Below are 26,887 nucleotides of genomic sequence, written 5' to 3'. Positions count from 1 at the left end.
CAACAAAAAACCCAACAAAGAATAAAAACTAAATGTCAAGTGGTTGAGAAGGGATAGGGTGGTAATAAATCAGTGGAAAATCCTATTCCAAAGTCCTTTGTGAATGGGAAGAAGATTGGTTACTTGAGGGAGAAGCAGTTACTTGAGAAAAGAATGACAAACATAGGTGGGCCAAAAGATCATTTTCTGGTAAAACAGTCAGTCTACTCAACTTATTCCTAAAGGGTTACAGTCAGATGTCAGGTAATATGGACCTTGAAGTACTCTAGGCTATTCATTTTCAAATTGTATACCACAAACATACAAATCACTTTTCATTTTCCAAAATACATTTAACTATCTTAACTGTAATAAAGAAAAATTATAGTACCTTCCTAAATGTCAGGCTCTATGCTAAACACTTTATCTGTAGTATCTCATTTAATCCCTTATCAGGTAAGTTTTTTATTATGCCCATCTTACACAGGAGAAAACTGAGACTTAGAGAAGTAAAATACTGGCCTAAGATTTTAAAAATATTAAGTGGTAGAGGGAGGGAGTTTGGGATTAACATATACACACTACTATATATAAAACATGTAACCAACAAGGACCTACTGTATAGCACACGGAACTATACTCAATATTTTACAATAACCTATGAGGGAAAAGAATCTATATATGTATATATATAACTGAATCACTGTGCTATACACCTGAAATTAACACAACATTGTAAATCAAGTATACTTCAATAAAAAAAAGAAAACCTAAAAAAAAAAACCTGGCAGAGGCCATCTTCTTAATACACTCTAAGAGGTCTTTCAACAATGTATACAAGCAACTGTTTTATATAGCAAACTCTATCCCAGGGAAGACCACCAAATCATTAACTTAAATGGCTTGGTTCATTCACTTTTTTACAGCCCTCAGGAATAATGCTTCTCCTGCCATCCCTCTGAATATGTTTCAAGTTCTTGTAAATGCGTCATGGATTATGAAAGTGGAAGCTTTGCACAGGTCTTTCAATAAATTCATGCCTGCACATGTTGACTCAAGGAAAATTGTGTAAGGAAGTACTGACACCACTTCAACCCGTGGGCTGTGCTCAATTAGAAAGCATGCAAGGCTCAGGCTCATCTGCTTGGCGAAAGGAGACTAGTTAGTTGTGCAATAACAAGAACATGCATAACGTGTCTCATCGTGACAACCATACATTTTAGACAGCTTTAGTGCTTACTCTGTTTTGGCTGCTTCTTATCTGATTTTCGTATTTAAATAAGACATGAATAGTGATTAAACTGTGAAACCAAAATTTTCTCTGCATTTTATTCCCAGTTTCTGGATCAATTTGAATGAAAAATATCCAGAGACTGCAGGATCATCTGTTAATAAAAATCTGTCATTTAAAATTTTTTATCTGTGTGAATCAGGATTTTCTGGAAGATAATATACAGAAATAAACGGCATGGGTTGCTGCAAGCCTACAGCTACCCTTTGGGAAAATTTGGTATCCATAAAAATAGCCTGATTTTTTTTAAAAAAATAGCCTGATTTTCCTAATCGATTGCACTTAGATAGTGGAGTTTCTCTCCAATACACAAAAGTTTTAAAGCTACTGTTCTAAACCAGTTAGTTCTGTTACTTGAAACAAATGGGTCTTCATGGTCGCAGGACTGTGATAGGTGGGTGTGGATGATCAACACGAACTCCAACAAAGGACAGACAATTCAAGCATAGGCCCCTGTGAGAGGGGGTGAAGAAAGGTTTTGTAAACAAAGACCACAGCAATGGCTTTTCCACATTTGGTGGCCCTTGTAGAATTCATGGCAATATATATTGTTAATCAGCACATAAACTTCAGTCCTACCTCTTTGCCACTAAGATCCAAGAGAAATCGTTTTTGACCAGAGATTACAACAAACCCTGGGATTACTCTCAGGAATGAGCAAAGCAAACAACACAGCACTCTGCAAACAAATATTTAACAACATATGTGGATGAAATGCAAAGTGATTTTTCCCCTGTGTTGAAAAGTAGTTTCTCCAGGAGTTCAAGGAAGAAACGCGATTCCATTCCTCAAGTAACTAGCTAGTTCCTTTAGCTAGTTAGCCTAAGTGTAACATTGCTAGAGTCAGCATCTCAGATAATAATACATTTTTAAATTACATTTTTAAAGTATCAAAACACTTTTCTGAAAACTGAGACTCAGTAATGTTAAATAATCTGACCAAGGACACAAAGCTATTGTGTGGTAAATCCAGAATTTGATTCTCATTCTTGACTACAATGCGTTTGCTTTTCCTAGTACACCATACTGTCTCTCAATAAAGAATAAGTAAGATGTATGTAGAGTGCCTGGCACATAGTGGGAGCTCAACAAAATTAATTTTACTGTCCCCTAAAACTATCAGATAAATATAAGCTTATATACTTAACAGAAGTAGGATGAAAGCAGTCTAAATTGGAATTCTCTAACTAAAGAGTACTCTTCAATTCCAAATCATCTGTGCAAATGAATCTCATTGGGAGGAAGCAAAGTCAAACCCTTGCATTTAGGTAGCCAATTGAAATGTAAGGACTTTAAAATACATCAAGTCCTTATTCTTTGTTTCTATCAGCCTTTAAAAAGTAATTTCATTCTAATCAACGAATTATCAACCAAAAGAGATGCAGTTGCTCCTTTCTTTAATCAATATAAAATCTAAGAATCACAGCATTTTAGAGCTGGAAGGGAGTTCATCTAGTTCATTTTTTGTCACGATCTGCCAACCTGGCTTCCTCCTCCTGCCTCTATACTATCATTTGACCAGTGAGTAACTTGTACAGGGTTGTGAAGCTGGTAGAGGCAGAGAAGGGACTAAAAGAGCTAAAATCTCCTAAGTTCCAGTTCAGTGCTCTTTCCATTATACCACCCAGCCACTCAGTGCAAGTGCTCTCTAGGCAGGGCCAGACATACTGTTTTAGGAAAAACACAGAATCTCCAGTAGCTAAACAAGCAGATTCATCTCTCCAACAACTCTGAAAAGCTGATCCTACCACCTAACCTTTACAGAAGATGATGTGTTAAACTCTTTACCATCATTATTTCATTTCATCCTCAAGGCAAACCTGTAGGAGTGGTTCATTCTTAGTTCTTTCCCATTTGAGGAGGGAATCCAGGCTAGACTTCAAATAAGTTGCTCAAGGTCACAGGACTAGTAAGCAATGGAGCCGGAATTTAACCAAGGTCTGACTTGAGGCCCAGCTCTCAACAACTATGATATACTGCTATTACTATTACGTGTCTCTGCCTTTTTCTCCCCCAATTTTTTTTCTTTGTCTTTTGGGGCCTAGGATCACTATGTACATATGGTATGGATACCTAATCACAAATAGGGAGAAGGTTTCTGGAAGGATAACTGAAGAGGGAGAAACAGTAATCCACCTCATCTGCACAAATTTAAGACCTACCTGGATTACATTTTCCAAAGTCTAGGCCTTTGCTAGCCTCATGCATAAACCTCTTCTTCTTTAATAACACTAATCACCTGTTTTGCCACTCTATATCCTAAATCAGATTTTTTCAAATGCAAAGGAAAGCACTGATACCAAAAATCACTTGGGACCTGAGACCCCTGGGCAGAGAAGAACCCGACAGCTGAGCAAAGTTTCCACCAAAACTGGAATGAGGTTAACAGGGCACAGTAACACAATCTTGTACCTGATACTAGGAAACATGCAGAGAAAACAGTGAGAGAGGAGGGAAAAAATCTGCTGCGGGCCTGAGGCTGTTAATCAGGACAAGACTGAGGAAGGGATTTCTAGGCAGGCTTCTTCCCAGTCATTTCAAAGCCAATGCCCACCACCAACCAATTAACCCAATGCAAACCACCCTCGTGAAACAGCAGGAAAAGACGACGCAAAGAGCCCAAACAGTCCTTCTCGAGTTGCCAGCCTCCTCACTCTGTTTTTACCCTTTTCCACCAGAGAGGCAAATTCTAAAGGATTTTTCCGCCCAACCCCCCGACGCAGGGTGAATCTCGGGGAAGAGAGGACCCTGCCCTCACTCGATGGGGACAGAAAGGACACTCGTTTTCCTTCGGAGCAAGGGGATAGGGGGAAGAGTACACTGAGGAAAATAAGGGAAAATGGCCTTGGCAGGGGTTTGATGGCGCGCAATTCGGTAGCCGCACTCACCCGGGTGAGACATGGGGATGACCTCATTGCGGGTCCCCGGGAAGTTAAAGATGACGGCTCCAGACGCCCCTCTCTCGTAAGCCAGATGGATCTTGTCTGCGAAGGTGCAACCCCCGCCGCGCTGGATGAGGGCCAACCAAGAGACTTGCACGCTGCTGCCCCAGTCCCCCGGGACCGTGGGCACCGTGAAATTCGTGTGCGGGTTACAGGCGTTCAGCGCCCCTGGTCCGTCGGGCGGTACCAGGACCCCAGCCACCGGCTCGAGCGGCGAATCCTGGCCGTACACGCCCTCCTCGCTCAGCTCCCACACGGTGCGGTTCACTCCGGTGTGCGGAACTCGCCAGGACACGTTGAGGTACGCGGTCCACACTGCTTCGGCTCCCCGGGAACCGGGGGCTTGCGGACTCAGAGCCAGCAGGAAGCACCAGGCCAGCAATCGGGAAAAGCCGCAGCCACCGCGGCAGGAGACCCCGGCCCCGGGCGGCGGCCCCATGGCGCGCGCGCTCTGCGGTTCCCTAGGGCCCCTGGCACGCGCCTTCCCGGCTCTCGGCGGGACCCCGGCCTTGGCCAGGTGCGCGCCAGGTGGGGAGGGGGCGGGGAGAGACTGGCACGCGCGGCGGGCTGGGTCGAAGCCGACAGGCACGTAACGTCGCTGGAGATGTTGCCGCAGATGCAGCTCTTCGGGGCTCCAGTCCTCTCCGCTACTGCCTTGGCCGCGTCGGGCTCCGGGGCTTTAGCGTGAAGCTCCGCCCAGCCGACTGGGGGTGGAGGCGGCTGGGAGGGAGGAAAGGACACTGCGGGATCCGCCTTTTAAAAGGGTAACAGGATGGGCAGGCATTAGAATAGGATCGGAGGCTGTGTGGTCAGGTGTGTCAAGTCGTTGTATGAAAAATGGACAGGCGAGGAACTATGGAATCAGCGAACAGAAACGCTCGTTGGTAGGATTCGAGTCCGTTTTGAATTGCAAGAATGTATTTTTCCCTCGTAACGTTTGCCTGCGGGGCATTTCTGGCTTAAGGTGCCAGAATGCGAAAGTACTTCTAAAAAGCGCAGATCTGAAAGGTCTGACTTGCAGTCCAGAGAATTTGGGTAGGTGGGTGGTGCTTAAGCAGGCTATTTACTAATTCTCTAAGGGGGGGGGGGCCGGAAGAGCGCATTGCCTTTTTTTTTTTTAAACTTTTTCCTTTCCTTCTCTAAACAAGCGTCATACCTATGTATTTCCTTCTTACCCTTACCTCATACTAAATATACTGCATCAGATGCCCCTTCTAAAAGTAATCTTAGCCCTCAAAAAAGAATGACCATTTTCATACTCCTCAAAACTAAACCTCTTTTCTTCCATTTTCCGCAAACCAGACTTACCCAAACAGATACGTCTGCGCCATTCATGACCTTAACTACATAATCTTTCTCCATCTCCCACTAACTAAAAAAGAGCCTGACTCACCTTGACAATTCACTCACAGCACTATTGCGTTAAGATTTCTCCTTACTTTAAGTGTACAATTTTTATCTACCCTGTCAGTTATTACATTTAGTAGGTGCTCAATAAATATGCATGGATTAAACTGAATTAATACTTTTGGTGTCTGACAGTTATGGGTAACTTTTGCCCTTGGGGAAATTACTTCTCTGTGCCACAGTTTCCTCATCATCTGTAAAATGGGGATAATAGTAGTACCTACATCATAGAGTAGTCCAGATGATTAAATGAGTTCATACATGTAAAGCACTTAGAACAGTGCTTAGCAGGGTGTAAAAATTATATCTGTTAAATACTATTATTATTAAGCAGATTCAGGGACCCAATACTTTTAAAATAATATTAAGGTTGTTACTTTGAGGTAATAATCAGAGAAAGTAATGTTCAGGATGTTCACTTTTAGCCATTTTTTTCAGTTCAAATAAATAAAATTTACTTTATCCAGCCCAACTTTTGTTAAATTCCTAATCAATCATTCCACTCCCCTGGCCCAACATTTACTTAATCAATATTATTTGCAAAGATTAAGCATGGGACAATCCTGCACGTGATGCTCTTATGGCTTGAGAGAAACCTAGAGGAAAATTAACACCATAACCAAAGAGCACCTAGAATCCAAATAAATGGGCAATTTTGTGAAACATGAATCGTAGGTGTTGCAAGGGACTTTAGAGGTCAAGGGAGGTGTATGGGACCAATAGCATGGCACCCCCAACTACTGATGATGTTAATCTCTTAGATAAAAATTACCTAGGGGAAAATAAAAGGGTAGCATCTGTCATCTAAAGAAATGGTACGGGACTTCCCTGGTGGCGCAGTGGTTAAGAATCCGCCTGCCAATGCAGGGGACACGGGTTCGAGTCCTGGTCTGGGAAGATCCCACATGCCGCAGAGCAACTAAGCCCGTGCGCCACAACTACTGAGCCTGTGCTCTAGAGCCCGCAAGCCACAACTACTGAGCCCACATGCCACAACTACTGAAGCCCACGTGCCTAGAGCCCGTGCTCCGCAACAAGAGAAGCCACCACAATGAGAAGCCCGTGCACTGCAACGAAGAGTAGCCCCTGCTCGCTGCAACTAGAGAAAGCCCGCACGCAGCAACGAAGACCCAACATAGCCAAAAATAAATAAATTTATATAAAAAAAAAGAAATGGTACAGTTCCAGAAATTGTCTGAAATTGCTGGTGAAGAACACTCAATATTCAATCAATATTACCTGCATGATTGGGACTTCCCTGGCAGTCCAGTGGTTAAGACTCCACACTTCCAGTGCAGGGGGTGTGGGTTTGATCCTTGGTCGGGGAACTAAGATCCCACATGCCGCGCAGTGCGGCAGAAAATATATACATATAAAACCTGCATGACAATCAAGTATGTTGTACTTTGAAGAAACAATGTGTTTAAAAGAAAAGAGATCTTTTATAAGGTATTTACAAAAATGAAGTTTGGAGAGACATTTGTTAATATTCATTCTTTCTTAAATACTTATCGCAATCTACTATATGCCAATCATGGGCTAAGCATTGGGTTAAAACAAAATAAGACATTAACTCTGCTCTCAAAAAGCTCATAAGTTACCTTTGATGAGACAAACAAGCTGATAATTGTAATATATATATAGAGAGAGTGCTGATGTATATAGTATAAGAGCTACACTAGAGGTATGCATAGGGCAGTAGTGGGTGTTAGAGAAGAGGAACTAACCCAGACTGGGAAGTAAGAAAAAGCTTCCCAGAGGAGGTTACACCTGTGCTGACTTTGAGAGTGTTAACCTTTCTAGACAGAGAACAATACAAGAAAAGGCACTGAGGCATGAAACTGAAAATGTTGAGAAACAACAAGTACTACAGGCTCTATAAACACCAAGTGTTTGGAACCCAGAGTACAAGAGATAAAGTTATAGAGGGACAAAGGGGTCAGTTCTTGAGAGTCCTTTGGGTAAAGCTAAGGAGTTTGGACTTGATCCAAAAGCAAGGAGTAATATAATCAGGGTTTAAGCAGGGAGTACTAAAATCAGATCTGAATTTTAGTGATCATTATGCTTCTCTGTGAATAAAAATTGGAGGAGACAAGAGTAGAAGCAGGGATCCCAGATAGAGGATTGTTGGCAGTGCTCCAGGTGAGAAATGAAGGTGGCTTGGACTAAATTGGTAGTGGAGATAAAGAGAAATGGACAGATTGGTAATGTATTTTGGATATAGAATCAACAGGACTTGTTTGGAGGATGAATGAGAGGGAAGAGTTAGGGATTGCTCTGAGGCTTTTGGCTTGGAAGACTGAATGGCATTTAATTAGGAGGAGGGTTTTAAATGTGTAGAGTGGGTAGGAGGAGAAATGAGTTCAGTTTAGACAAGTTGAATTCAAGGTACCCATGATGTAACTAGGTAGAACTGTCCGGCAGGCAGTTGGATTTTCTGATTACTGAACACCTACTAAGCGCAAGACACTTGAGAGGTGCAGGTATACAGAGACAAATGAAACAGTCCCTGCCCTCAAGGAGTTCATAGTTTAGTAGGAAAGTCAAAGAGGCAAACACACAATAACAGTATAGTATAATACATGTTATCACTGAGAAGAGTATAGGGTGCTATGGCAACATGGGCGTGGCTCTCTTTATGAACAAATAGAGCTAATCAAGAAAAAAGAAAGTAAGGATATTCAGGCATAGGCAATAGGCAATACATGAGAACACCAGCAAACATTCAGGGAACTAACATTCAATAGTTAGGCATGTCTCGGGGAGCAAAGGGGGAGCCAAGGGGAGTGAAGCAGGTCAAGTGGGTTATGCCAGAACATGAAGAGTTTAGAAACCTATGTTAAAGAGTGTGGGCTCAATGCACATGTGCACACACAGATACATAAAGTAAATATGGCAAAATGATAACAATTGTTGAATCTAGATGGTGGGTATATAGGTGCTCGCTGTAATATTTTTCAACTTTTCTCTATATTTTAAACTTTTTGTAATGATGAGTTTAGATTGTGAATTTATATTGAAATCAGTGGATCAAACAAATGATATTATCAGACCTAGGCTTACATAGATCATCTGGATTGTATGAGGGCAAGACAGGAGGCAGAGAGACTGATACGGAGGCTAACACCCTCAGCACTATTCTGGAGGTCTAGACCAGTAGTGGAGATGAAGGTATCAGACTATCATAGCTTGATGACATGAACCATTAAAATCATCCTATGAACTCCCCTTGCTATGAGTCCCTCCTCACCAAGCAACCTTCTTTTCATCATTTAGCTCCTCCTGTAAATATGCCTACAGGGAGGTAATTCTCTGATCAGCAAACACTAGTATCTGTTCCACTGGAAGTTATACTTCTCATTATAAATTAATCAGTTGGCATTCTGGCTTATATACTGGTCTCGTGAATTTGGTTAATTGTGAGTCAGTCCCCAGGAGCCCAGGCTCTGCTTATACTACCAATCAAATTTCAAAGCTTACAAAGCTAAGAACCAGACTGTAGATCATGACTGCATCAGAGTGCTCCTACTTTATGGAGCCTTGTCTGGGTAACTCTCTGGCTTTCCCTAACCATATCCCTCTGTCTCACTGCGATTTCTCTTCAAACTGCAACAGAGCCTTGCTACTAAGGATGAGATCTGTTGATCGGAAGCATCAGTATTGTCAGCAAGCTCATGAGAAGTGAAGAATCTCAGGTCCCACCCAGACTTGCTGAATCAGAACCTGCATTTAAACAGGATTCCCAGGTGATTTGTATGCAAATATAAGTTTGAGAAGCCCTGAGTATCCTGAGGGTAGCCAGCACTCAGCCTCTGCTTGAACACTCCCAGTGTCAGAGCTTACTACCTCACAAAGCATGGCATCCTGAGTAGTACTGCGCTTTTCTTATTGGAAGGTTCATGGAAATGCAGTGTGATTTTGCTTCAGTCTTCCCTCTTCCTCCCGCCCAACTCTTCCAACCCCAGGTCCCCAGAGTTTCCATGCTATTCCCCGGCTGTAATATCACCACTCCACCAGGGCCTTTGCTTTGAGCAGTTTCCTGGTACCAGACTTCACCTTATTCCTGACCCTCAAACCAAATTTACCAGTCCTAAATGTATTCCTTCGGGGCCCTGCTGTCCCTAAGGCTAATAACAGCTATTGTTCATTGAGCATTTACTATGTTCTTTACATGCATTATCTCATTAAATTCTCACAACCATCCATTATTATCCCCATTTTCAGAAGAGGAAGCTGGCTCAGAGAGAATTAGCAACCCCCTAAGCTCATATAGCTAGTAACAGAATCAGGATTCCAATGCACTTCTGACTCTGAGTATTAATAGCCGATAATGACTCAGTATCTTCCCTCTAGAGAGTGGTATTTGCATTCTAACATTGCCTTATACCCAAGAAGGAAAGTTCATGTGAAATGTTTCTTGCATGCATTTCAGGCACTGTGACCAGCGACAGAGATATATTTGGGCCAGGAGGCTTTTTGAATTTCTCAAATCGTACCACAAAGGCTAGCCTTGCCAAATATTTATATCAGCAACACTGAACTGAAAGCTGCCCTAAGCAGTGCACTATCTAATGATGAACTGGTAAACAGAGCAGCATCCTGCAGAAGCAACAGCAGGGTAGCACCATGGCCGATTAAGTTTCCGATCATACTGAGTTTCTGCAGCGGTGCAGAGATGGGCCATAGTGTTCAGCCTTTAGTATGTCTGCAGGAAATGAGACACCACATCTGGCTTCTTACCATTAAATAAATGGTAAATCACCATCTGAGACAGCTAGTGTCCTGGCATCAAAGCAATGATGTGGCCACACAGCTGGACAATATAGGTGTAGAGAATGAATGGCAACAAATTTCCACTCGAGGCAGTTGCCCCTTGGATAGCAAGAAGAAGATGATGGTGGTGTGGAGAGAGAGAGCAGCCAAACAAAAAAGGACAAAAAGCCCCAAATGTGATACTGCAGCATACTTTCAAATACTATACTGTTACTTGCAAATGCAGGTAAACCTCAGTCAGCTCAAGTGGGTATACAACCATTAGAAAACGGGATTTTTTTAAACAAAGATTTCATGCACTCGAAGAAAAGACAGAATTTCAGAGAGGGGCTTTACAACAGTGGGTGTGCTATATCTGAAACTAAGAACAGTCTTATACCTGTAACAGAAATAGCTACCATTGAGAACCTGCTAGGGGCCAGATACTTTACACCCATGAGATAAGTATTATATGCTACATCTTACAGAAGAAGCAACGTGCGCTCAGGTTAAGTAACTTGCTGAGGGCACCCATTAGGGAATAACCTAATGATTGGATTAGAATTTGACCCGACATCTTAGTACAAAACTACACTCTTCTCCTTATGCAACATTCCACTCCTTATAACACTACCTTCCAAAGCAGAGGTAGGAAGGAAACATATTTATTGAGAACTTACTATGTGCCAGACACTGTACATGTATTAATTATATCATTTAATTCTTACAACAAGTAATAAAAGCCCATTATTTTCAGATGAGGAAAATGAGGCTCAGAAAGGTGAAGTATGTTGCCAAAGGTCACACAGCTAGTAAGTGGCAGAGTTGGAATTCACATGGGAGTATATCTGACTCCAAATTCTATACCATTTTCACTCTGCTGTACTACCTCCCCACATACGTAGTGAGGATATTATTACAAGGTGGAAAGATTCGGTGTTTTTCAACCAGATATGGTAACACATTTAACCTACTAAGAACCCCTCACCAGGGCGCCCTGATTTCTTGCTGAGCAGCCCTGGAAGTCCCAGATAACAGAGATTATGAAAGTACATTTTGTCAAGTGCTTCATCATCATTTATAAATGTCTACATCTTCAGTTGTACACACTCGCTCCCATGCATGTGTGGAGTGGAATGCCTGAACATGTGTTATGTGTGGAAAGGGTGTTTTCTGTCCACTGATGAAAACTGGTACAGAAAGGAATTGTACTGATAAGGATAATGCAGAAAATTTAAGCTGTGTCAAGTTGATTGCTATTGAGGGATCAGATTAGCTATCAGTGAGTTTGGGGAGATGATTGAGGGGATCTCAGATTGCTAAAAAAGGATAAGAGTGGGGAAGGGCCCAAGGCATGGGAGGGCAGCAATGGCTCCAGGGGAAAGTTGGGCAGGGGAGGTGCTTGGAGGGAAAGATGGACATGAGTGATTTTTACCCTCGCCTGCAGTATCAGGACAACCTACTTGGGAAATTAATCTGTTCTCATGCAGTCTCCTCTCTCCTTTTTTTTTTTTTAGGTTTCTAGTAAGATGAAGACTTCCAAAGAATTAAATCTGTGTCCACAAGAGATTTATGTATATTAAAAGAAAGAAAAACAATTGCTTGGGGAAAATGGGAAAAAAAAAGTTTTTAATGAATTGTGCCCTACAGATATGGCCACGTATTTGAGGTTTACTTCCAATCCGTTTGTGCTATTCAGTAGACTAGATCCACAGAACTCCCTCATTCCAGTCTCTGTTGTTATTTTTAACTTTTCCATTGACTGGTTATGTGACACCGAGGAAGTTTCTCTTTCTTCTCTCTCAGCTACAAAATAGGGATAATAATAATGAAAAATTGTGCAGATATATTTTGAACCACTTAGTGTTCCTTCAGATTAAAGCCTACCAAATCAGCTAGTGTAGCTAAAATAAATATCTATGATTTTGCCACTGCCTAGGACAAATGACAGAATCGCTGTAGAAGGGAGTGGGCCTCGCAGGCATGGATAAGATCAGTTTACTAAATTAGGGAGGGGTTAAGTTCTTTAAAATGCACATGGGCAGTAAGCTTTTTTTTTTTAGCCTACAGACAGAATGGGATTCCTTTCTAATAGGAGCCTAATTTGATAATTCCTAGTAAAGCTGGGGCTTCTGAAAAGCAGTTTAAGAATAAACATAGTGGGCTTCCTTGGTAGCGCAGTGGTTAAGAATCCGCCTGCCAATGCAGGGGACACGGGTTCGAGCCCTGGTCCAGGAAGATCCCACATACCGCAGAGCAACTAAGCTCCTGCGCCACAACTACTGAGCCTGCGCTCTAGAGCCCGTGAGCCACAACTACTGAGCCCACGTGCCACAACTACTGAAGTCCGCACGCCTAGAGCCCGTGCTCTGCAACAAGAGAAGCCACAGCAATGAGAAGCCCACGCACTGCAACAAAGAGTAGCCCTCGCTTGCCGCAACTAGAGAAAGCCCACGCGCAGCAACGAAGACCCAACGCAGCCAAAATTAAATAAGTAAATTTAATTTAAAAAGAATAAACATAGTTATATTGTAGCACATAATCACAATCACCTACTGAGGCCAAGGTATACTCTTTTTTTTTTTAAGAGTAGAAACTTTATTTTATTTATTATTTTTTTAAATTTTATTTATTTTTTGGCTGTGTTGGGTCTTTGTTGCTGTGCATAGGCTTTCTCTAGTTATGGCGAGCGGGGGCTACTCTTCATTGCGGTGCGTGGGCTTCTCATTGCAGTGGCTTCTCTTGTTGCGGAGCACAGGCTCCAGGTGGGCGGGCTTCAGTAGTTGCAGCATGTGGGCTCAGTAGTTGTGGCTCACGGACTCTAGAGAGCAGGCTCAGTAGCTGTGGCACACAGGCTTAGTTGCTCTGAGGCATGTGGGATCTTCCCAGACCAGGGATCAAACCTGTGTCCCCTACATTGGCAGACGGATTCCTAACCACTGTGCCACTCGAGAAGTCCCAAGATTTACTCTTTAGAAGCTAAAGTCAGCCTGAGTGTGGGCAAAGGCAGCCTTTGTATTCCAAGGGGCAAAGTCAAAAATTCACAGCTGCCAACTATATGCATTAGGATTAGTTGCTGCTGGCCAGGGCTCAAAATTGATCAAAAACTTGGAGTAAACAAGTATCTGGCAATAAGTGACCAGGTACTAGCACACAGTTGAGACAACTGAAATTAGCTGGCCTCCCACTCATGATTCACATAGTAATTAAGTTCTGTCACACCAGAATTAGATGTGTCATGGTTATGTTGGTCGCAGGAAACGGGCAAGAGACAAGCAGGCCTTCAACAATAGGGTATTTTATGGGCTTCCCTGGTGGCGCAGTGGTGAAGAATCCGCCTGCCAATGCAGGGGACACGGGTTTGAGCCCCGGTCCGGGAAGATCCCACATGTCGCGGAGCAACTAAGCCCGCGCGCCGCAGCTACTGAGCCTGCGCTCTAGAGCCCACGAGCCACAACTACTGAGCCCATATGCCACAACTACTGAAGCCCGCATGCCTAGAGCCCGTGCTCCGGAACAACAGAAGCCACCGCAATGAGAGGCCTGCACACCACAAGGAAGAGTAGCCCCCGCTCTCCGCAACTAGAGGAAGCCCACACGCAGCAATGAAGACCCAATGCAGCCAAAAATAAAAATAAATAAAATAAATAAATTTTAAAAAAACAAAAAGCAGACAAAAAAACCCAAAAGGGTATTTTATGGTTACAAAAATTACTTTGGTTTGACTTCACCACAAATCATGCAGTATAAAGTATGGGAACTTTAATGAGGAAAAACACTAATGGAATCATCAAAAGGAAAAAATGTCCAGATCCATTGAACCACAGCACACTCAGGAATCCATAAAATCACTTCTCCCTTAGCTGCCAAACTTCCAATTAGCGGAGGGTGGGTATACTCTTTTCTAAGTTGTCTCTATGTAACTTTGTGTGCAGATAGGATCAGTATACTTCAGGTCCTTCCCAGCAAACTAGTTTGGACACAGAAGTCAACAACTGCTTTATATTCTAGATGCTGTCAGCTCTGGAGCCACAGAAAGCCTTTTAGCAGAGGCAATGAAGTGGCTCAGCAATGTTTGCTTTTTGTGGGGGGGGGGGAAGAGAGAGGGAGCAGACATTGAAAGCCTGAAGCTCCTGTTTGTTTGAAGAAGAGGTTCGTCAACTTTACCTTCAATAATCCCACCAGTTCATTAAATGTCTTCGTTTTGCTGAGGCGGTTGATGGTTGAGGTATTTAGAGACCCGATGAGAGCATGTGTTTGGGCCTTACAAGGTGTTTAGGGCTCAACACCCTGCTGGTTTTAGGACCTTCTGTTTGTTTGGATTCAAGGCAGGATGAAAACTTTTCAGCACACACATTCCAAGAACCAGGCTGTCTTATATCGGTGCCTTCGGTTATGCCCCTCATAAGGCATTTTCAGCAGAGGTTTTCAAGTTCCGAGACAGATGGAACAGTCAATTGCTTAAGGGTAGTATACTGGAACAAAGTAGATTTATAACGCCTGCTCTTATCCAGCCTTTTTTTTTAAACAGAATCTTAGCCCTGTCACTGCAAGTTGTGTTATGTAGCAGTGAACAAGCAAAGAAGAAACAGACTTTCTGGGGAAAAAATGTGCTAGACTATCCCACCTGATAACTGCAGTCAGTATTTGAATTTAGGCAAAAAAATTTTTTTTACTAACCTCGACCCTCTGGGCCGTCTGACATACAAAATGATAAGCAATAAGCATCACTGGGCATACAGGACTTATAATTTTCTCTTTTGGAGTTTCGGTGATTTAAAAGAAAATTCACACATTCTCTAATTTACTCATTAGAATAATAAACATTTTTTAGAGCTTCTAATATCTACAAAATCTTATGATAGTTGCAACAAGGTCCCTCCATTTAGTATCTTAGTCTACTGGGGGTAAATTGTACCAAGGAAAATTTTGTGAGCCCTCTCTTTGTTTTTGCCTATGTGAATCTAGATTATAAGCAATAGAAGCTTTAGTTGAAAGCCTAGTCTAATCTCAATTGCCTACTAATGGGGAAGAGAAGTGATATTAATTTTCTCTCAGATTATTGCAAATAGCCTTCTAATTGATTTCCCTGCTTTTAGTCTCTCCCTCACTCCAAGTCATCCTTCATATTACTGCCATTTATACTTTCGAAAACATAGCTATGATTATGTCATTTCTCACTGTATATTGAACAGAATAGAGATTTCTAAGCTTGGATGGCTAGGATCTCAACAGTCTAGGTCCATCTGACCACTGTCTCCTTTATACCTCCACTGTGTCTGACATATATGTGTATTATATATAGTATCTTCCATGCTATGCTGCATTTATTTACTTACATATCTCCTCCGTCAGAGACTGAGTTCCTTGAGAGGAGGGACCATGTATTTTTCTTCTTTGTAGCCCCTGCTCTTAGCCTGGCACATTAGAGTACACTTGAAAAACAGTAAGTGGACGGCAAGAACTGGAGGGCAGGCTGGTTAGTTTGCTGGCTAGCTGGTATGAATTTTTTTCTACTGTGTTTGTTAAGGTATAATTTACATACAATAAACTTCTATTTTTAGTGTACAGTTCCATAAATTTTGACAAATATTCAATGTGTAGTCATGTAGCCACTACCACAATCAAGATATAGAATAGTTTCATCACCCCCCAAATTCCACACACTATGCCTTTATAGTCAAAGCCCCCCGCCTCCTTAACCCTTGGCAACCCTTCATCTGTTTTCTGTCCCTATGGTTTTGCCTTTTCTAGAATGTCATATAAATGGAATCACTCAGTATGTAGTTTTTTTGTGTCTGACTTCTTTCACTTAGTAAAATGCATTTGAGATTCATCTATGTTATTGCAATGGCAGGGCATTTAAACAAAAGAGTGGTCAGAGAGCTGGGTGCTGGGAAGGGGTACAAAGTCCTGTGTGAGTATAGAGGCGGGAATGTTTGCTTTTGACTTAAGAAATTAGGGGAGATTTCATGGAGAAAGCAACGTCTGTCTGAGCAGGGCCTTGAGGGATAGGTGGGATTTTTATAGGTACCAATGGTGAGAGAAGATATTTCAGTAAAGGATATAGCAGAAACAAAAGCTCAGAGTCAGGAAAGAGCAGAGGGGATTTAGGAAACATTATTTCAGTTTGTTGAGAGCACAAGAGGAGGAGTAGCAGGAGATAGGGCAGAAAAGGTAGGTTAGGGTTTTGTTGACCTTGAAAAGGTATTTAGGAATTTGGTCTTGATTTATTAGGCAGTGGATAGTCATTGCAGGTTTTTGATTCAAGCTCTTCTTGGAGGAGAGTAATAGTTCTGCCTGCAGGTAATTCTGTTACCCTGCCTGCGCTGAAGTAGATGGCTCTCTATCTGGGTGAGTATACAACTATGACCCGTAAAACAAGGCCACAAATGATATTTAAATATATCAAAAGCATACCAAGGATATAAAATATCTGCACTACTGGTACTCGCTAGAAAACGTGTTCATGAAATGACAGAATCTAATACTTACCAGAAGCTCTCTTATCTCTTCATTCATTTGTACTCTCTCAATTCTCTCTACAGTCAAGTTATCAAAAAGCCAAGCATTGTACCTGGATTCTATTTTCCAGATTCTCCACAGAAACACCTTCACTGGGTTAAGTAAGAATTAATGTTATGGTTCTGTCCTAGCAGATAGCCAATAAAAAAATCCTGGTTGAACAGCATTTCTTTCTTTTGTAAAACTTTGTTATCCACTGATATTACTCAAATTCCTATGTGAAAAGAACCCATTCTTATTTGGGATGCTTTTTTTTTCTGGGACAAGGACAGACAGTTCACCAAAGAGAATAGTATACACATGGTAGATAAGCACATGAAAAGATGTTCAACATTATTAGCCATTAGGGAAATGTTAATTAAAACCACAATGTGATATCACTGCACACCTATCAGAATGGCTAAAAAAAAAAAGTGATCACACCAAATGATGGTGACAATGTGGAGAAACTGGATCACACACACATACACTGTTGATGAGAAATGTAAAATGGTATAGCCAATTTGGAAAACAGTCTGTCAGTTTCTTACAAAACTAAACATGTAACTACCATATGACTCAGCAATATCTGTCATGGACCTCTATCTTAGATAAATGAAAAATTATATTCACTAAAACATATATATATATATATATATGAATGTTTATAGCAGCTTCATTCATAATTGCCAAAAACTGGAAACAGCCCAAATGTTCTTCAGTAGGTGAATGGTTAACAAATTGTGATACATCCATACCACGGAATATTACTCAGCAGTGAAAAGGAATGAACTATGAATATATGCAACGATCTGGATGAATCTCCAGAGAATTTTACTGAGTGAAAAAAGCCAATCCCCCAAAATTACATACAGTATGATCCCATTTATATAACATTTTTGAGATGAAAAACTGTAGTAATGAAGAACAGATTAGTGGTTGCCCAGAGTCAAGGAGAGGGTATGGGGTGGAGTTGTGTGTCACTATAAAAGGCCCACATGAGGGAACAATGTGGTGATGGAACTGTTCTGAATCTTGACTGTGGTGGTGATCACATGAACCTAAACATGTAATAAAATTGCATAACGACTCCCCTGGTGGTGCAGTGGTTAAGAATCCACCTGCTGGGACTTCCCTGGTGGCACAGTGGTTAAGAATCCACCTGCCAGGGCTTCCCTGGTGGCGCAGTGGTTGAGAATCTGCCTGCCAATGCAGGGGACACGGGTTCGAGCCCTGGTCTGGGAAGATCCCACATGCCGCGGAGCAACTAGGCCTGTGAGCCACGACTACTGAGCCTGCGCGTCTGGAGCCTGTGCTCCGCAGCAAGAGAGGCCGCGATAGTGAGAGGCCCGCGCACCGCGATGAAGAGTGGCCCCCGCTTGCCACAACTAGAGAAAGCCCTCGCACAGAAACGAAGACCCAACACAGTCAAAAATAAATAAATAAATAAATAAATAAAATGAAAACAAAAAACAAAAATGGTTCTTTAAAAAAAAAAAAAGGAATCCACTTGCCAATGCAGGGGACACGGGTCTGATCCCTGGTCCGGGAAGATCCCACATGCCGTGGAGCAACTAAGTCCGTGCGCCACAACTTCTGAGCCTGTGCTCTAGAGCCCATGTTCCGCAACAAGTGAAGCCACCGCAGTGAGAAGCGCACGCACCGCAACGAAGAGTAGCCCCCGCTCGCCGCAACTAGAGAAAGCCCGCGTGCAGCAACGAAGACCCAACACAGCCAGAAATAAATAAATAAATAAATAAATAAATAAATAAATAAATAAATAAATAAGAATCCACCTGCCAATGCAGGGGACACAGGTTCGAGCCCTGGCCCAGGAAGATCCCACATGCCACAGAGCAACTAAGCCCATACGCCACAACTACTGAGCCTGCACTCTAGAGCCCTCGAGCCACAACTACTGAAGTCCATGTGCCTAGAGCCCGTGCTCCACAACAAGAGAAGCGACTGCAATGAGAAGCCCACGCACCGCAAACAAGAGTAGCCCCCGCTCACCGCAACTAGAGGAAACCCACGCACAGCAACGAAGACCCAACGCAGCCAAAAATAAAAAATAAGCAAATAAATAAGCAAATAAAAAAGAATACTTCAGCTGCATAAAGACCTTGTATGACCTATCTGTGCATCTCCGAGGACCCCAGCCTAAGAACCCCCTCTTTAGATGGATTCTATTTTATCCATAAATGTCTTATTTTTTGTATTGGATTTAACCAAGGGACTAATTGAAATCCCCTTGAATTACGTAGGCTACAGAAAATAAATTTTTAACCATTTCAATTATTAAATATAATGATGGAAGAAGACAGGGCTGGCACTTGCAAATAGGAAGAATTGTTTCAAGTGCATAAAGTAATTTTGGAAGAGAACATAGATACAGATGAATAGATATTAGGACATATTCAAGAGTCAGGCTTCCCTACATAATACCAAAACAATTGTTTAAAAGTGGAACATTCAGTTGCCTTGTTCAACTAGTGTCTTTTATTTATTTTGGTATCATGTAAACATATATGATGCTAACTGTGGCAAAGGGTTATTAAAATAGAAAGAGGGGAAGAGCAAGAGTTTACATGCTGTGATGGGAAAATAAACAGCTGAGTTGAGTAACATTTTAGATGTGTAGGCAGAAAAAAGGTGGAGAAAAATGTAAGGGAACTGATGTCTTGCAATAAGCAACTTTCTAGTTCATTGCAGTTTGTCAAGTATTTAGGAATAGAGGGCATTCATGCTTAAAGTAGTAGTCATTTACCAAAGCTCTGATGATCTTTCTCTTATTAGAAGAATTATATTCTTAAAATGTAAACAATATTCTTGCCTTCCTGGCTTTCTCCTTCAAATACTGAAATCAACTTTTTTATTTTTTGAGTTGAATTTCATTTTCCACCTAAAGCTAGGTACACACCAGAATTATTATACTGAAGGTGTAGTTTTCTCAGGGTCACTGTTTATTAGTCCCCTAAGAAAGGAGTCAGATCTCAGTTATAGATACTAGTAGATGGGAAGCAGTGATGTAGATAATACAAAAGAGCAGATTATCAAAGACACTTGGAGTTGGCTTTGAAATGCATTTTTCAGCACATTTTCATCTTATGTTTTATGCAGGTGTTCCCTTCAGACCCATAAGAGGTGACTCTGAAGTAGTTTGAGTGATCAAAGAAAGTTAGCCTGAGATTTAAACACTGCCAGTGGACTAGCTGCATGCAGGTAATTAAATTAGTGGCATAACTTAGCATATTTATATTCTGTATATCACCTTACTCCCATAAGCATGTAACCACTAAAGAGGATCTATGAACTCACTGGTTTTATTCATTCTGGGAATTTATTCACATCTTCAAGGTGCTTGGTGTTAAAGTAATCAGATTGATTTTTGTTTTATTTAAATCTATTTGGCTGAACTTGACTGAGTATCTTGGTGTTCTCTTAATTGAAAGAGTTGCCATATGATGTCAGAGACATTGGAAATTTTACTTCAGATGCCAATATAGCATGTTACTGTTTAAATATCCTTGAGACAAGTACCAAGGTGTTTAGTCATAAAAATGCTCAACGTGCCCTCTGCTGGGCCTTTCTTTTATAAGATTGGAATTGAAAATGCTGTGTCATCAGGTTGTACAGTGGGTTGAGAAAAGGAATTCCCCTGTAATGATCACATGCAATGAATAAACCCTAAATACAGATTCATGAGTCTTTCTGGCACGGATAAGTCTGGCTCACTTAGCTGGTTTCAAAAGGAAGATTTAAAATGTTATCTAGGGCTTCCCTGGTGGCACAGTGGTTGGGAATCCGCCTGCCAATGCAGGGGACACGGGTTTGAGCCCGGGTCCGGGAAGATCCCACATGCCGCAGAGCAACTAAGCCCGTGCACCACGACTACTGAGCCCGCTCTCTAGAGTATTCGAGCCACAACTACTGAGCCCATGTGCCACAACTACTGAAGCCCACGCGCCTAGAGGCCATGCTCTGCAACAAGAAAAGCCACCACAATGAGAAGCCCACGCACCACAAGGAAGACCCAACGTAGCCAAAAATAAATAAATAAAATAAAATAAAATGCTATCTAGACCCAAAGAAGCGAAAACTTTGTTATGCACCTGAGAATTCCCCTGTGTTTTATGAAGCAAGATAATCTTATTGTCAGGTATTCGCTGCATAAATATGTAAACTAACTAAATAACTCTATCATTATTATATTTTATGTAATTATTACATTATTATACAAACCAACTAAATCATTCTGCCACAAGAGGATATCTGTGAAGAGGTGGATTTTAATTCAAGATTTTTGCAGGGTTTGCAAAGATGCATTTCTACCTACCTCCTGCCCTGCCCCTATCCCAAAGGTTTTGTCTGAGACCAAATCCTATGGATCAGCAGGTGTTCCTATAAATTAAGAGGGTGTTTTGCTTATGGAGAAGAATGGGGATTTAGGTTCAGTGTTTTCTTCAGCAAAAATTATTTTTATATTTTTGTTGGATCAAAATATTTTCTTAACATCCTCTATGGCAGCGGTCCCCAACCTTTTTGGCACGATGGACCGGTTTCATGGAAGACAATTTTTCCATGGACCGGACAGGGGTGGGTGCTTCAGGAGTTAATGCGAGCAATGGGGAGGGATGGGGAGCGGCAGATGAAGCTTCCCTCGCTCGCCCACCTCTCGCTTCCTGCTGTGTGGCCCGGTTCCTAACAATACATGGACCATCCAGCAAGTATCTTCCCCACAACTTCCTTACAGTCCAATGGGGGTGTACACAGTTCGGCTGTATAAATTGTACACATAGCCACATTTTACTTGACCACATGTTCCTGCTTATAGCTTCAGAAGAAGCAAATCATGAAACTAGACAAAATCTAGAGACTATTGTTTGTACTCTTCCCAGTGCCAACTGGCGCTCAAAAAATAGAACTGGCCAGAATATAGCTGGCTATTTTCTTTATGAATTTCTCCCTAAGGTGCCAAGATCAGCTTTCATATCCCTGGGAGTCAAAAAAAGGTTTTCATTTTTATCAAACTGAAAATTCTTCTGGACTCATTTAAGTCAATGCCTTCAATGAAATTACTGTTCTCTGAGTTTTATGCAATTGCTTACACCATTAACAAAATAAAATAACAACAGGTGCAAAAGTAATGATTGGAGCACTAGAGATTTGTCTTGTGGTATATATTGGTCTTCCCTGCTTTCCTTTTGTTATGAATGTTAGTGGTATGTCAAAGACAAGGGTGAAACTGACTCAAGGACAGGAAAACAAACATATTAAAGGAATTTAGATTATCTATTTTTCCATATTTCAGTAGAACATGGTACTTTACTGTTTAGCCTTTCAGAAATCAGAATACTACGATCTATGCAGTAATTAAATTTATCTGAAGGTAAATGTAGGACAATAGGGGTTTTGTTCGTTTTTTTGTTTTTGCCCTTTTGTTCGGCTGAAGGCAAAGAAGCCTTGAATTACCCTTCTACTCTGAGTAATATTTTCTTTCTCTAAAGTGCAAATAGGGTATGTGATATGAGAAGATATTTTAAAAATATATACTATCTCCAAGATCTTACTGTAAGGAAATGGAAATATTCCCATACGAAGTTATAGCATAAAAAATGTCCCAAATAAATGTCAGAAAAAAACCCCACAAAACACCACAACTGCATGTTTTTAAAATGTAATTACAGGTTAAGAGCACAGGTCCATTAAATGGACGCCTAAAGGACCAGATTTGTAAGGTATTACTGCTTGAAGGAGACACATCTTGTATTTACCACTTTACTAACACTTTAAGTGTTCACAGAGTGAGGATTAATGGGCTGTGGACATCAATTTTTTTCAGAGACGTATTAATAGGACATCCAATAGTTTAAACAATTTTCACAAATGAACAATGTGGATATTCTTTTAGATTTAACTTTTTTCATTGCCAGAAGTACAGTCCAAGCATGCAGAATAAAGAAAATAGAACTTTACTTTCATTACGAAATTATTTTGCAAGTAGAGTAAAACTTTACTAAATCAGACTTGCTTGAAGCTGGCAAGCTCTATAATTGGAATTATAGAATATAGTAATATTTCATTATTTTGGAGAAGGGCTAGGACTTATTCTATGATGAAAGGAAGTTTATGGTGTATATTAGTTCTGCACTGGGAACAGTTACCTTGTACAAGAAAACCAATTTTTCTAGTGCCTTAGAAAGCATCATTTACATAAAAGCAATTAGACTATTAATTAGTCATTTTCATTGTTCTTTGAAGCAGTTTCTATATTTCATTAGCTTTGATTACATTACTGTATATGTCTGAAAAATATTCTTTCAAATGCCCTTCCAGAATTCAGTGAGCTCCTGTCACACAAGCCTTCCTCTTAAAATTTTAACAAAATGCAAAATGCAGCTTTATTATTTTCAAGTAATACAATAACACAAATGAATTGGTACTAAAATCATGCCAAAGAGAAGCACTGCTGGAGATCCTTTAATGAATAGGCAAAGATTGTTTGCAGGAAAATAGTTGCTTTTATGTACTGCATAATAAGAGTTTCTATTCTCTGAAGGCAGTTAATCATCTCCCCACTTGTCTAAATGCCAAACTTACATTTTTAACTTAGATTAAACACTGGTGAGAATTAATGAGGTTTTTCTTACACTCTACCCAAATTCACATAGTATGATGCAGATCACTACATCTACAATAACTTATATAAAGAAGTGAAAGAGTGATTTTAATTCCACGATATTGTGCAGTGAAACGAGACCTGAACTGGAATCTGGATCCTTCACTCTATGACCCCGTGTGGGTGTAAGCACTCTGTGTAGGTGTATGAATCGCTGGTGGTAATCTAGGCAGTTCCTATTGCCGGACCTTTACATAGAAGCAGCCTAACAAAGAAGTCATGTCCCCGACTGCCAGCTGAAGGTGACACGCCAACTAGCTTCAGGGAGAGGCGATGGAGATAAAAAGAACATGTTAATAGCCAGCAAGGCTGTCATTAAGTTGAGGAACCCCAACATTTCTGGTGTTACCACACTCCGTTGGCTGTAGATAGAATTGTGAAGTAGGTATTATTTGTTTGGGAGAGCATATACTTCCCTTTTCAGCCACATTCATTCATTCATTCATTAGCGAGGGCCTAGTGTTAGTCAGTCACTGAGCTAAGTGTTATGTATACTGAGATGAACGAAACAAGATCCCTGGATCTCCAACAGTCTAGTACTGCTTCCAGGTCACACTTCATCCTATCTGCAATTTTGCACTCAAGTCACTATCAATGAATTAATCCTTGCTATGGTATCAGTTGTTAAGGTTAAGATATCACCATTCCCAGGACCATATGTCTTTCAAACAGGGACTCAAAGACCTTATAGCTTTTAAAACCCAAAGGAATGCTGCTTCACTGATGGACAAAATTTCAGAGAATATGTCATAGGGAGGAAGATATTGCCAGACCAAACACAGCACATCACAAAGGTGATTGGCTCCCGATTCCTTCTCCAAGACACAAAAAGTGAAGTTATTCTCAAAAAGCAAAGGGAATGCCCCCTCCCCATCAACAGAATAAAAAAAGATTTTAGTGGTAAGGAACATTGAAATTCAAAATCTACCACTAGTAAGAAAGCCAAAAAGTCAATACCACTGACCGAGAATTGAATGGAATGATATAAAGTAAATAGAAGACAACTTCACTCAGTTGTCTAATGTCCTATATTGTTCAAGAGGGCACAACAAGGAACAATGTATGAAAGTTAGAGAGAGGCACATTTTTGGTGTGGTTTGAAAGATAACTTTCTAAAAACTTAAGCTCTCCAGCAATGAACTGAATGGCCTTGTGAGATGAGTTCGCCATCACTGAAAGTGCTCAAGCAGTAAATGAATGGCTACCAGACAGGGTTTTAGTTGAAGGGACTCCTGAAGTACATGGAAGATTTATATTCTTTTATGTTTAGTCTATGAATCTATTGCTCTGTGTTTTTTTTTTTGCTCTATGTTAATTGGGAATCCAGGAAAGACAAAAATGAATACATAAGAATACATAAAAATGGGCAAAAAAGCAAATTAACATGACCTAAACTATGTTTATTAGTGTCGAATAGGTACCAAGTAACGAGAGATCAGGGTAAATTGTTAGTCAAGAAAGGCTTCTAACAGGACATAAACTTTGCCCAAGATGTTAAAGTGAGAAAAAATTGAATAGGCAAAGAGAGGTAATAAATCAAGAAGTGGAATTACTTCGTCATCCTCATCCTACTACTACCATTTTCTGAGTGTCTGCAACAGAATAAGCACCATGCTAAGTGTTTTCTTTACATGTGTTATCTTATTCAATCCTCACAACCACTCTATAAGGTAGTACTATAGTATTCCCATTTTACAGATGAGATGACTAAGATGAGAAGACTGGAATTCAGAGAAGTTAAATAACCTATTCAAGATCACACAGCTAGTAAACAAATAGTAGATATGGTATTCAAATCCAGATCTGTCTCCCTACAAAGCCCATGCCCTAAATCACTACGACATGCCACTGCTTCTCATAGAATGCCTGTTGTATTCTTGAAGGCTGAGAGAGAGCTTTGAAATGTAAAACTTGGGAAGACAGGACAAATAGTTGGCCCTCAGCAAATATTTGTTGAATGAATAAGTAAATCCTTGATCTTCAGATGAAAAAAAAAACCCACATTTTTATGTCTTCTTCTATTCCCATGTTAGAAAACCCAGTTGTCAGCCAAAGCTTGCTCTCCCTAGGAGCTTACCTCTTAGTCACTGCAGAGCTATCCCTAGGCCCAGGCTATGGGTATGTAAACAAGAACAAATAGCACCCAAGGGTTTTATGCCCTATTGTTTAACCTCACCCCTGTATCCCAGGTGAGGGAGATGTCATGTGATAATATGCATCAGGTTAGAGCCCTAGTATTTCTCTTTAGGCCTTCTTTAAGCTTTCCTTGCTCAGCCAAAGGGCTACAGTTTTCAGGGGAGAAAGGATGTGTTCTTTGTGAAATGGTCAGAGAAACCACACATCTTTCTTCAGCCGAAATACAACTTACCCCTCTCTCCATCTGACTTCTGTTCCAAGAATTCTCCTCAAAGCCCTTTGGTAAATACGGCCTTTTTGCATATCCTGGCTTTTTTACAAGACTAATTTTCGAAGAACATTTGCCTGTATGGTCGGAATGGTACTAAACTTCTCAGAATTAACCACTGTGGCCTCCAACTGCAGCTGACTTTACCATACACAAGTTACTGAGCATTTAGATGCTGGTTATATCCTGTATGAGGTTAATAAAAATAATCAGTGGAAAAATTAATTTGACAAATGGTTATTTGGTCCATGTAGGCATTTTTTAGAGGTAAAATTATGTCAGACCTCCTATGTGACTGATTCTACACTCCTCCTCCTCAGCCTCCGTCACTGAATTGTCTGCTTGAGGAGAAGAACTCAATTTACATTTCCATTTAAAAGCTAAAAATATACACAAGTAAACGTAGATTGGATTTAATTCAATTCTGGAATGGGGGGCATACAGACATTTAATCATTGCAATTTTGAAATCCTAAGGCCTTGACTAGGTTTCTACCAGTTTTTACTAAAAGCATCAGTCATAACAAACAGATCATTTCCCAGAACGTTTGATTTATTAAAATGGCCCCAAAGAATTTTGTCATGAGCTCATTCTTTATAAGGATTTCATATTTTCATGAAATATCCTCCAGATACCTATGTAACACTTAACTCAAGCCCCAACTTGCACCTGACTTAAGACTTTAAAGAAGTTCCATTTGGAACCTTAAGTATGGTTAGTTTTACTTTTGGGTCATTCAGCACCTATTACCTTCAGTGTACTCCCCCTCCCTGCCCAAACATTAACATGCCCCTCTTTCGCTCTTGTAATCTACAGCCACAGCTCTAGGACCCCACTTATCTAAATTCTTTCATATTTTCATCTCTACCCTATTCAGCTCTGCCCTTCTCAACTCCTTCAAGAGTGCCTGCTCTCTTGTGAATAATTCT

At 40.9% G+C, this 26,887-nt stretch overlaps 1 protein-coding gene across 2 annotated transcripts in view; it reads right to left on the bottom strand.

The window, feature by feature from the left end:
* The window catches only part of RNF128 (ring finger protein 128), a 102,608-nt gene that overhangs the window by 56,416 nt on the left and 19,305 nt on the right, over positions 1 to 26,887 (bottom strand). The window contains exon 1 of one of the 2 annotated variants that reach the window (XM_082447666.1): positions 4,159 to 4,901. The exons of the other annotated variant lie outside the window; for it this stretch is intronic. Within the exon in view, the coding sequence (XP_082303792.1) occupies positions 4,159 to 4,651 (493 nt within the window). The 5' untranslated portion in view covers positions 4,652 to 4,901. Of the gene's footprint in view, positions 1 to 4,158; positions 4,902 to 26,887 lie in introns of those variants that run through there. 2 annotated transcript variants of the gene reach the window in all.

Source organism: Balaenoptera physalus (genome assembly GCF_965194825.1).
Source record: "Balaenoptera physalus genome assembly, chromosome: X".
NCBI lineage: Eukaryota > Metazoa > Chordata > Mammalia > Artiodactyla > Balaenopteridae > Balaenoptera > Balaenoptera physalus.
This window is presented reverse-complemented; position numbering and strand designations above follow the sequence as displayed.